We start from the raw sequence: 12,312 nt of genomic DNA, 5'->3' as shown, positions 1-12,312 counted from the left end.
AAACACTTTTAACATCGATTATTTTAGAAATTCAACATTGGTTTGGGATCGATGTTGAAAGTATTAATGCTAAAAGTATAAACATTAACATCGGTTATAAAAACCGATGTTAAAATACACTATATGACATCTATTTTTTTTAAAACCAATGTTATCATGCAAAAAAACACCGGTTTTTAGAAAAAACCGATGTTGTATTGCAAAAAATAACATTTGTTTTTTTTCTTCAAAAAACCGATGTTGAATTGGATATTCTGAAATACTTTCTACATTGGTTTTGTAAAAACTGATGTTGAATGTGCTTATACAGATTCGATGCAGAAAGTGTCTTTACAACATCGATTTTGATCATAATCAATGTTGTAAATGCACTCTTTGCATCGGTTATAAACCAACCGATGTTATTTTTTTGCAAAATTTTAAAATATTTTATTTATTTTTACAATGAACTAACCATAACTAACTTACAAAAAATATATTAATGTTATTCTAATATTTTTCTTAACAAAAAACTAGACATGCAAAGATGTCACACTATATTCTAGAAACACATGCCAACACTGACTAATAATAATATTGCAATAGAGTAATTAAACTACTCAAAAACCATTATACAATGATAATCTGAATGACCATCAATTTGGTCCCTAAACTATTACTTTTTTATAAACAGTGCCAAAAGTATGGGAAATTATATGAATAGTTCCTAAGTATTAGAAATTTTAAGATAACAAAGTAATTGTATAAATACTAGTCTCTTAAGTATTGCAAAGTCCTTCAAATTACACAATTTTAAACTGTGCACATCTTCGTATTTATAGATTTGCTGCCATAATTGATTGGTAAATCGATAAATGGATGAACATGATTATGCTTCCTAAGAGAGTAGTAGCAATAACAACATTTTGTAGCAATTCAATATTTTTCTTAGGGTCAGTATATCAGCTAAGGAAGCCTGTAATATGTGAGCCCTGCAATGAAAAAAACTACATCTAAATTAAAGAAAATTAGAGAGGAGGGATTTCAGTCCAAGTGTATCTCTAGCATCATTATCATGACTGTACAAACAGAAAGACAAGGAACATTCATCTTCAGTGTATAAATCACATTAAAAATGAAGAATAAGAAATAAATGTTTAAGAATAGAAAAAATAATTGCTCATTCAATACTTTCAAGACAACCTTTCCCGAGAAACATGCATAATAATTTACATTACTATGACAAATGATTACAACACGCTGCATTTGCATTATGCAATTACTTCTTTGAAATCGTATAAATTGTGCTCCCAAAAGAAAAGAAAAAGGAATGGTATTCTTTACCATTTCGGATTCTCTAGCCAAAAATATTGTTGTATTAGGTCCAGAGAGTTGCATAAGTGTCTCCAGTAGATGCACAACTACCCCCTCAGTGTACACTACATCAAATCCTATCACTGAAAACAAGAAGTCAAGTATTGAATCAATAAGGAAGGCTAGCAAAATATCATATGAGATGCAGGTAATTCAAATATTTGACAAGGCATGCAAGTCAAAGGAAGAAAAAGATACAATTGACTACAAACCTATGATTAGAATGATTACAATAATCATAGTTCATAGCAAAACGTCAAAAGTTTCTGATGCCAATAATTGAATGTTGTTTGCTCCTTCTCACTTGAAGGAGTTGAGGGAGAGAAATATTACCAAAATTGGGTGTGGGGTCAATGAGTTCTGGGTTTGGATCATCTCCCCACGTGAGTTCAGTTGCTGTTACAGAACCCCGTAGAGAAACATTTCCATATTGATCTCAATGTTCTTTCTCAATAGCCTAAGCCTATCTGGCAGATCAGTAACAATGACCTCACTACCCAAAAGGGCTGCAGGTGTATCATAGAATGAGTAAGAACAAACTTCAACATAATTCCTCGTCATTTGCTAGACAACTTAGAGCTATTCAAGAAATTATGGACAAAGTATAGCCATTTAGCATGAACAAGTCGAATAGAATGAGATTGCAATTGAACTTACCCAACCAATCCATAACTAGAACCCAATTCAACAATCTTCTTTCCATGAAGGACAAGCATCCCTGAGTCAACAACATGCTCTAGAAACTTTCCTAGTACAACTCCACTATCCCACATCACTACTCCAATTACTCCAGGCATTCCCTTAAAACAAAAGTCCTAAATGTCAAAAATGTTTAAAACTAAAAAGAAAAGACACAAGCTAATTTATTTTACACAGGAAATCAGGCACCAGAATGCCTGGTCACATTGTTGAAATTGCTAAAAATTCAAAAAAAAATTAAAAAGCACTTCACAATTTTTGTGTTAACAGGTTTATTTGTTGTCAGGAAATGATTTCCAAACAGGAAAACTTGATAAATATGATAAATTTACAACAATGAGATTAACTCTTGAGGTCAAGCATGCACTTGGGCATAGATAGCATAGCAAGAATCAACTCTGGCTAGCATAACCAACCTGCCGTACTTTATAAACTTTTATACTTCAAGTTCATATGCATGATAAGCAATAAATTAGATCCAAACTCTAAAGGCATATAGTGACTCTGCAAGATTCTAAAGCTAAAGAAAAACATGTAAATTATTAAATTGTGACTATAACATAGAAGTAACAAGTGGCAAGCAGGAGGAATAAATACACAAAAATACCAAAAAAAGCTAGTCTTCCATGATTGCAGAACCAAATGGTGAATAAGAAAATAGTAAAGTACACAGGGATGACATACTCCTTATTTAAATGATTGCTCTTAGTTTCCATTTCCCGGACAGCTAAAAGTAAACTTCTCTACCATATGTTAAAATTACTTGTTGATGCTATATGATTGCAATTACTCAAATGCTCGCCCATTAAAATATAATATTAGAATTTTAACATGCAGGAAAAAATGCTTAATTTCAATGCCAAAACTCAAAACCAACAAGTCAAGTACCAAACAAATGGAGGGTCAGACATACAACCAGCGGGAAAACAGCCTTTATATGTTAAAATATTAAAATTAAAAAATATTGGATTATACTATATGTTTTGGTATTGTAAAATGAACAAGTTTTATCTTTAGTCTCTAAAATATTTTTATTTAATTTTCATTTCCTTAAAATTTGAAATTATCATTATTGGTCTTTGTAAAATAAGTTAATTTTAGTTTCAGTAACTCTTTTTTTTTTTTTTTTTACATTCCTTTAACCGATTTCATATGATTATTAGTATAAATCTAAAAATATTGTTTTAGATTTTAGAGAGATAAAAACTAAAAAAATTACTTGACTCCAAATAAATCTTTTAAGTGGAATCAATCTCGAGATTGGAGATTAACTTGTCTTGATATTGAATATTTAATTTAAGAGAAGGGATTAAACAACTACCATTTGAATAAACATTCAACAATTACAGCTATTACAACTATTATGACTTAGAAGTTAGAATAGCATTTTAATACTAGTTATATTATGCCATTACATCTATGGCTTAGAATAACATTTTGATACTAGCATTTTGAGTATATTATAGGTAACACACTTTTTATAGTATTTTTTCTCTTTATCTTCTTTTATTACACTTATTTTGTTTCACATTTCTACCTATTTCTCTTATTGTGCAAGAAACTGTACAAATTTGTTATACAGAATATAATCTATGAATGGCAATGAAATACCTCAAGCTTTCTTGGCCTGGACTCTGCTTTAGCATTTTGGAGGTTTACCGAAGCTTGTATTTTTGCTTCTTCTCTCTGATACCTGCAACAACTCAAAATCACAATTCAGTTTCAGCCATACATATCAGAAGAAAACTACAAACAAGAGAAATACTAACAAAATATTCTATATAACACTCTCTAATACTTGCCGAAATTTATTAAAAATTACAAAAGTCTTGCTCCTTATTTAATGTAAGGGATGCTCAAAGTCTGCAGTGAACAAAGAGAATATTGTGAGTAAGTGTGAAAGAAATATATCATCGTAATTTGTGAATTTATTTCTTTCTATATTTGTGGAAGAAATATAGTTAAAGGGCCTTTAGTTAACAAGCCCAAGGTTCGTACGACACTTAAAACAGCGCAGCTTAATTACCAGCTATATTAATAACAATTGATCTATAATAATGTCTAAATATTCACATGAATTTGTTGGTGAAGGAAATGGATGTAGCCAATAGCTTCACTCAACACTTACAAAATTTTCTCAGAAAATATGAACTAATATGAAAGTACCAATAATTCATGCTACAGCTGAAACAACTTTTAGAATGTATCTTAACTTAACATACAGTGACATACTCCATTGTGCTTTCCAAGTCAGGGTCACATCTAGAACGACTGTCCAAGTGGGAGAGAAAAGATTAACATGAGTAGCACACCACTTTATGAAACAAGCCAACAACTCAATATGTTTAAGTGTTAAAACAGTTCAAGATTCATTCCATCAAAAGGGATCACGTTCCACCTATCTTGAAACTTTTTAAAAGGGACTACTAATGCACTATGTAATTAACAGAAACTATAAATTTTCACTAATTTAATCTAACTAAGGCAGCTATATATTAATTTTATATATTGAACTAATCATAAGTCATGCTATAATGAGTTTTAAGTTAGTTATTATATAATTAAGAAAAAAAATATAAAAAATACTATTATGCCCACTACCATAGAGATCACTATCAGCATCTTCTCTCATAACAACTAAGCCATACAGTAAGTTTTTGCCTACAAAATGGGATCGAGTTAGGTAAACATAGATTTCGGTCATCAAAGAAGTTCCTTGACGGCAATAAGAGGACAAAAAGACACGTGTTCTAATATTCCCTATATTTTTTAAAAGATAGTACCTTAGCCCTATGAACCATGATTAAAATACACAAAAATAAACACTAGTTAAAATTTTGAGTGAAAGACACAAAGAAGCCACAACAGCTTCCACTGAAGTTAGACAAAAACTACAAAACAAATGTTAAGCAAGGAAGGATGGAAGACTTGAATTTATCCAGAAAATAATTTGTTGTATAAACCAAATCAAGCCATCACCATATACAGACCTGTATAAAAAACTTAGCGGGGCTATAAGGTGCACAATATCCAGAAAACACAGAAGATAACATAGCATCCATATCGCAAACCCTGACAATAATTTTGTATTGAAGAGGATGAAGAAGCTTGTATTCGGCAAATAAGACATTGGGGTCTCTGTGCAGCTGCCTGAAGAACATAAAAAACAAAGAAAAGTTAGGGTTTCGCGGTGACACTGGGAAGTGAGAGCAAGGAGGAAGTAGAACGGGGGTACATGCGGAGGATGTTGCCGATAGTGTGCTCCTATCTCTCGATGGTGAAGGATGTCGCATTGATGATCTTCGTGTCCCTTTCATAAGAAACCCTGTTTTTTTTTTCCCGAAATTGAAAGGAAAAAAGAGAATGAGAAAGTGAAAAAAATGAAAGAAAGAGAAGAGAAGAATTGAAGATTGAGAGAATAGATAGTTACTTTTTGGTGCCTTCAGGACGACGAAACGCTCGTAATGATTTGGAGCATTCATCGCTTCACTTTTGCTTCCTCCCTCTCATTACTCACTACTAACTACTCTATCTCTCCAAATGAAATGGAAATGTTACTGCAGGCACCTATTATCATGTCTTCAATCAAAACTGGTCGGGCCCAAAATTAACTATTCTCTTAATATTAACTATATATTAGCAAATAATATTTTTTATAATTATTTAAGTATCATATTTTAATATATATTTCATTAGAAAAAATAAAAAAAAAAACTAAAATCATAATTTAACATACTATTTCAGTTTTTAGAAGAAGAAAAACATTTTAAGCAAATAAAAAGCAAAAACGTATTTAGATATATGATTTCTTTATTATGAAATTGTATACCAAAGTATAACTTATCTATTTTTGTAATTTAAAAAAATATCATTTATGATAATTTTTTAAAAAAATTTATCCATTTCCCTAATTAATTCGAAGTCTGAACAACGTCACCGCATAATTAGAATGATTTTGGCTCATTAGGGATTTACCAAAGTATAACTTATCCTTTTTTCATTTTCATATAATAAATAAAATTTAAAATATGAAATGAGGCTACACATAGAGGGGTTAGTTAGCATATGTTTTTGAAAATGTTTTTATGGAATTTGTTTTTTTCATTGAAATAAATTATTTAAATAAATAAAATATTATAACTAAGTTACAAATTTTATATTTTTCTATAAAATAATAAATTAAATAAATAATCTTAATAATTATTTATACATGTTAAAATTAAAATCAAAACATATTTACATCAATAAAAAATATAATTTTTTAAAATAATAAATTATATATATTTAATTTATAGTTAATTATATCCATAAGTAAAAGTACTCATAGGTATAAGTTTGTAGAGATTTTAAAATATAATGATGATTTAATATTTATTTATTGAATGGTGACAAATATCTCATAAAATATACTTTTTAAATATTTATTAGACATTTTGATAATAAATAATATATACATTGTCTGTATAAATGTTTTTGTATGATAATTTTTTTTTTTATAATAATTAAATAAAATATATTAATAATAAATTTTAATTGTTTGATGATATAATTTTTTTTACCAACATTCTATAAAAATTCTATAAAAGTTAAGTTCTACTATTAAAAATAGTTTTTTATTTTATTTTCAAATGTACTAATATGCAATAATTAATATAAATGTGTGTTTTATTTAAATGATAATCATGAAATAATAAAATTAAAATTATAAAATTTATTTTAAAAATTTAGTTTAATTTTTAAATGCTTACCTTTTGAATTTGTTATTGTTTATTAGTTATTATATTTTTTAATTAAAATATAATTAATAACTCAATATATGATTTTTTAAAAAATATATAAATAATTAAAGAAAAAGAGCTTATATATTAACATCGGTTATTTTAAAACCAATGTTGTAAGTGCTGAGACGATATCGATTTTAAAATAACCGATGTTAAAATCGCACTAAATCGAGCGGTTAACATCGATTATTTGAAAATCGATGTCGTCAAGCACTTACAACATCGGTTTTAAAATAATCGATGTTAAAATTGCATTAAATCGAGTTGTTAACATCGGTTATTTGAAAATCGATGTTGTAAGTACTTAACGACATCGATTTTCAAATAATCGATGTTAATAAGGCGATCTTAAAACTTATTTTTTTTAGTAGTATATATAGACTCTAGCTAGCAATTAAAGGCATTCAATGAATGTACAAAGATTACATTAGACTTTCAGATATTATAAAATCTTAGTCCAAAAGAATAATGAAATATTCAATTTCAGCCGAGAGAATATGTTAACTAAGCAATTTAACAATGAAAATAAAGAACTTAGATGTTGAAATTAACTTAAATAATATTTCATAAGGACCAGATTCTCATCTCTTTAATCATATAAATAGTGAACGACTTCTCATGTGTCAATGTATTTAACCTCTTGTTGTAGTTGAATTTCAATAAAATATGATTTTACAATCACTTCAGTTAACAAATCTCATAAAAAACAACATATTTTGTGTACCATGCACCATCACAAGAAATCTGTAAAAAATAATGAATGAAATTAAAATTGTTTTAATGATCTTATACAATTTTGACTTATTTTTATGCTTAATATGTAATTAAAGAAACAAATATGATTAGCACATGCTAACTTGCATATATCTTACATCCCATGAGCATTGACAAATTGTTCTAGTTGAATTCTCTTTCATGAGAATGATTGTTTCAATGTGTCTACTTGGACAAGAGTGAAAAATAAATAAATCAGAATACACGATTTAGAAATAGTACTTTCTATCATTTTTTTTATTTATCAGAATTGTGTAGTTTTTTCAATTAATTAACAAATGGGTATATAATGTGGGTCGGTTGCTCTTGAAAGACGATCTTAGTTATAAAAAAATTATATTTCAGTTTGATCAGCTAAGATGAGATGAGTTAAAAATAAACCAAAGGTGGTGTTGACTTTGTTTTTAACGAAGGAGAATCAATTAATTGAAAGCCAATGTTTCTTTCTCACTAGAGCACAATGACTATGCCTCCAATCAGAATCCAATAATCTAAATATTTTGCCCTAATTGACATCTAATACCTTTTAGTTTTGATAGCATTTTGTTGACAGTTTTTTATAGCACTTTTATGATTGTATTTATGAATCTTTTGTCACAGATCATTGAATGTAAGTTGTAATGCTTTTGTAAAAGTAGTTTTGCCTCAAACATACTTTTCTATAGGATTTTCAAACATGCGTCAAGTCAGTTTGACACCTAAGTGGTGGGATGACTCTGTGATGTCTAAGTGGCAAAATATGAAATTTGTTTCCAAGTGCTTATATTTAGACACCCACAAATTATAAACACCTAATTGACCCTTTTGTTTTTTCTTCTATTATATCTTTCTTTCACTCAAATCATATCACTCATCAAACTTATTATACTTTTCTCTTTTTCTCTCAAAGTATCACATAACACACGAGTTTATGTATAATTATTCACTGTTTCCAATGTAATATTAATGCCTAGGTCGGTGTGGTGCCTAAGTCGTATGTTAATGTCTACTTTCTATGTGTGATTCCTGAGTGATGCCCAAATATGCCTACATGATGCCTAAATGGTGCCCAAGTAATGCCTAATTAAATGGTGTCCAAATGGTGCCTACACGATGCTTTAAAAAAAATCAACTTTTATTTTATCAATATTTTTATTTATGAATGACAGTGGAGGCAAATCAAAACCAGAATAATATTATTAGGGGTGATCATAGGAAGACTTGGCATGAGTTTACTTCTATTCTAATTAATGTGACTCATAATTTTGATAGGATACTTGAATTTAAACTTGGCTTGATTAAGTCCCAGTTGTATATGATTATGTTTATTTTTATTAACCTGATTTTTTAACATAATAAATCAATCTTGATATTATATATAATAAATTATAGAATTAAAGAAACATAAAACTACAATTAAAATATAATTTGCTATACACATTTCAAGATAGAAAAATACTAATATGAATTTAATATCATATTCTACTGGAATTGTTACCAAATAGATAATATGAGTTTAAACAATGTGCATAACAAACTACAAACGGAATAATAATAATAATAATGATAATAATAATAATAATAATAATAATAATAATAATAATAATAATATAATACAGCCGTTGACCTGAAAAAGGAAGCTCATAACGGAACATTATCATTATGGACCATTAAAAAGGAAATCACAAAAACGTTTCCTTCTTGGTCATGCTAAACTACAGCCACCGCTGCATAATTTAATTAAAAACAACATATAGTACAAGAGAGCAAAGAGAATAATACTATTATTAAAATAAATTACCCAAAAATTTAGAAAACTAAACTATTATCACTAGGAACAAATTAAGGTAAGGCCCACCAAGTATGAGCCAGATGCTGAAAGGCCTGTTAAAATATGTAGCCTTGTTGCAGCAGAATTTTTCAGGAAATGAAAATTATTATATACTTCAAACATCCATGATTCACAGGTTGTTGTTGTTGAAAATATCTGCAACCATTGAGAACAAAATAAAATTGGTGGGGTGTGGTTATCACTCTTGTCCTGATATGTGAACGTGTGGAAGCTTCAGTATCCGACCAAGATAGTTATCAATTCAGGAGAAGAAAGAAAACTAAGAGGAATCTCTCAACACTTTGAATTTTTGCACAGGCTCAATAAGAAATGAGTGAGGAGTGGGCTGAATTTTTTTATAGTAAATTTAGATTATTCCTCTGCTGAGAGCCAATGACTGATTCATTGAGGAAATCCATTTAAACTAAAACTGTATCAAGCAGAAGACGCGTATTGTCCAAAAAGTGTCTTTCTTTATCCAATGAGAGACTTCATAATTCTCTTATACTAACCAAAGAGAAAGACTAAAAGATGCTAATTTTAGACATGATTTTAATCTTAACCATTCAGAAGAAGGGCCTCATGGGACAAGAGGGAGAAGAAGAACCTGGTTCTGTGTTGTTATCTTCTTGTTGTGTCCGAGAAGAAGCACCAGCATCATGGAACTCTTGCTGATTTGGATTCACAAAGGGAAGTTGTGAATGCAAAAGAAGATTGTTGTTGGGGTCCAAGTCATCCCACACAGGACTTCCAGGTCCCCAACCTGCAGGAATTGCATTGAACCATTCACCCCAAACCAATTCCTGAGGCTGTGAAATTCCTTCTTCGGTTACAGCGTTTTCTACTGCAAATGTCTCTGTTGGTGGCATGTCCTCACTCTCAGTGTTAGTCGTCCCTTCTGGTATTGGTTCAGGTTGCTTTGTGTTCTGGCTCGATGTTGAACCTTCATTAGAAGAAGATGCAGGAGCAGTTGTGGATTGTTCTGCTTTATCCTTGTTGAGAAAGAGTTCAGGGAAATTGAGCTTTGCATTTTCCCCTCTAAGCTTAAAGGCCTCTCGATCATAAGCCATAGCAGCATCTTCAGCAGTGTCAAAGGTTCCAAGCCAAAGGCGAGTTCGATTGCGAGGAAGACGAATCTCAGCGACCCATTTGCCCCAATGGCGTTGCCTCACTCCCCTATAGAGCTTGGTAGCATTCAAAGGCTGTGCTTGGGGCCTTAACATTTGTCTCCCTTCAGTCCTATTCATCATCATCATCCTCCCTCTTGGACTCAAATTCAGTGCATCACTCCAATACTGAAGAAGCTGTTGATGATGGTGTTGTTGGTGTTCGTGTGGCATGGTGGATTCTGGGGCTAGGAATGGTGGATACCCCATGTTCTGTGAGGGCAAAAAAGATATCATTTGTTGAGTTGGATGAAGAGGTGGACGAAAAAGAGGCAAGTTTGTGGTTCCAAAAGGGTGTGGGAATGGCATTGGATGTTGAGAGCCTTCAAAAGCAAAAGGAAACACTATTCTTGATGAAGGAGGTTGAAGAGACAGCATAGAGGATGGCTGTTGTTGTTGTTGTTGATTCGGGTTTTCGGGTTCGGGGCTGCGGATTTTCTTGAGAGGCCTATGTGACACGGAAGCATCATCAAAAACTGGCTTCCATTGTCTCCTCCCTGAGCTCAAATCAAGACGCTTTCCCTTCTCTTTCTCCCAATCTTGGCCTTCACTTTCACCAATCACCTTGAGTTGAGTCCCTTCAACACCCTCCTTGTTGGATTTTCCACTGTTGTTTGCCATGACCACCACCACCACCAATACCAAAATCAAAAACTGACCCTTCTTCCACTCACTATCTCAAAAGCCAAATTGAGATAGATAATTTTGATACAAACTATAAGTATCTTTCATGAAAAACAAGCTTACTCGAATCAAGTAGGGCCATTTTGAGTAAGAGTTTGTCTCGTCAGTATTTGATGTTATTCAAGATTCGAATTGAAGACTACTAATTAAATTGGAATAATTTTTACCGATTGATCTTGAGATAGGTAGTTGAAAAGGTGGGAAAAAAAAAAAAACAGAATTTTGGAGTGTGGGTTGTGATTAATTTCAAAGCTGATCCGATCAGAATAAAAAACAGAATCGGATGGCAAAGCTTGTAAATTTGGAAGGACCCATCTCAAAATTTGTTTTGTGTAATCAAAGGGGAGAGTGGTATATGCATACGTGAAGGTTTATGGTGGGTTTTTGCTTTTGGGGGTGTCAACGTGTGTATTCAGAGACTCACAACTCACAAGTGGTGAAACCAGGGGAAATTTAGAACTATGCGAGCAAAAGGGTGTGCGAGTGGAGGGGTTTATATGAGAGAGGGCAGAAAGGTGTTAAAATCAAACTTTTTCGAGTTAATGCAGCAAGAGTTGGAACAAGTCTCGTCACTGGTTGGCTAGCGTGGGTCCCACGCGCTCCATCTATTGCTTGAACATCATTTTTTTTTTTCTCTCAATTGGGCTGAGTCACCTGTGTGGTTACGTTTCACTCACTCACACTCTATCCCTTTCGCTTTGGGAATATATCTTTTTCCCTCTTATTAGCCTTTCCAACTGTTGCACATCACAAACAGAGGTTGGAGGGAAAAAACAGTTATTAACTGTTTGTGTCAGTGGGATGGAGCGGCAAACAGGGATTTCTTTTTTCTTCGATTGACTTCTCCAATCTAATGCACCTCTCTGGTGTATTGTATGCACTGTTGCATTCAATTTCCTATCTTGAAGCATAAGTATGAGTCGAGATTAAAATTTGAGTTTCAGATCTTGCAGCATTAGTTGAAAATGAATTTAATGAAGATAATATGATAAAATAAATTTATATTCTGTTACTTTTATTCTTATAATCTATTTGTTGATTGATT

The 12,312-nt window shown here is 31.2% G+C and overlaps 2 protein-coding genes across 9 annotated transcripts; one reads left to right on the top strand and one right to left on the bottom strand.

Moving 5' to 3' along the window:
* Positions 1-849: 849 nt before the first annotated feature.
* On the bottom strand, positions 850-12,106 carry LOC100801882 (ethylene-responsive transcription factor ERF054). 8 transcript variants are annotated; one of them, XM_041007498.1, is made up of 10 exons: positions 10,025-12,106; positions 5,483-5,619; positions 5,288-5,377; positions 5,043-5,202; positions 4,275-4,323; positions 3,664-3,745; positions 2,011-2,153; positions 1,687-1,859; positions 1,324-1,436; positions 850-971 (listed from the first exon to the last, which is right to left on the bottom strand). In XM_041007498.1, exons 1-2 carry the CDS (start codon positions 11,202-11,204, stop codon positions 5,576-5,578), a joined length of 1,224 nt encoding a protein of 407 aa, XP_040863432.1. In that variant the 5' UTR covers positions 11,205-12,106; the 3' UTR covers positions 850-971; positions 1,324-1,436; positions 1,687-1,859; positions 2,011-2,153; positions 3,664-3,745; positions 4,275-4,323; positions 5,043-5,202; positions 5,288-5,377; positions 5,483-5,575. The 8 variants fall into 8 exon arrangements, with proteins under 8 accessions (XP_040863432.1, XP_040863431.1, XP_040863433.1 ...); XM_041007497.1 differs by having other exon boundaries at positions 1,324-1,859; XM_041007499.1 differs by lacking the exon at positions 1,687-1,859.
* On the top strand, positions 859-1,768 carry LOC102662848 (uncharacterized). The gene is made up of 3 exons (XM_006592361.4): positions 859-970; positions 1,323-1,501; positions 1,664-1,768. The coding sequence occupies exons 1-3, from the start codon at positions 859-861 to the stop codon at positions 1,766-1,768; spliced, it is 396 nt and encodes a 131-aa protein (XP_006592424.2).
* Positions 12,107-12,312: the final 206 nt, after the last annotated feature.

Source organism: Glycine max, chromosome 12 (assembly GCF_000004515.6).
Source record: "Glycine max cultivar Williams 82 chromosome 12, Glycine_max_v4.0, whole genome shotgun sequence".
In the NCBI taxonomy this organism is placed as follows: Eukaryota; Viridiplantae; Streptophyta; class Magnoliopsida; order Fabales; family Fabaceae; genus Glycine; species Glycine max.
This window is presented reverse-complemented; position numbering and strand designations above follow the sequence as displayed.

What these genes read in the sequence shown, in the direction of transcription:
- LOC100801882 (XM_041007497.1), bottom strand. Translation starts at nt 11,204, where the DNA reads ATGGCAAACAACAGTGGAAAATCCAACAAGGAGGGTGTTGAAGGGACT. An exon ending in AGATAACAACACAGAACCAG is followed by an intron (nt 5,620 to 10,024) that starts GTTCTTCTTCTC and finishes ACATGATAATAG; the next exon opens with GTGCCTGCAGTAACATTTCC.
- LOC102662848 (XM_006592361.4), top strand. Translation starts at nt 859, where the DNA reads ATGAACATGATTATGCTTCCTAAGAGAGTAGTAGCAATAACAACATTT. An exon ending in GAAGCCTGTAATATGTGAGC is followed by an intron (nt 971 to 1,322) that starts CCTGCAATGAAA and finishes TGGTATTCTTTA; the next exon opens with CCATTTCGGATTCTCTAGCC. An exon ending in AAATATCATATGAGATGCAG is followed by an intron (nt 1,502 to 1,663) that starts GTAATTCAAATA and finishes TCTCACTTGAAG; the next exon opens with GAGTTGAGGGAGAGAAATAT.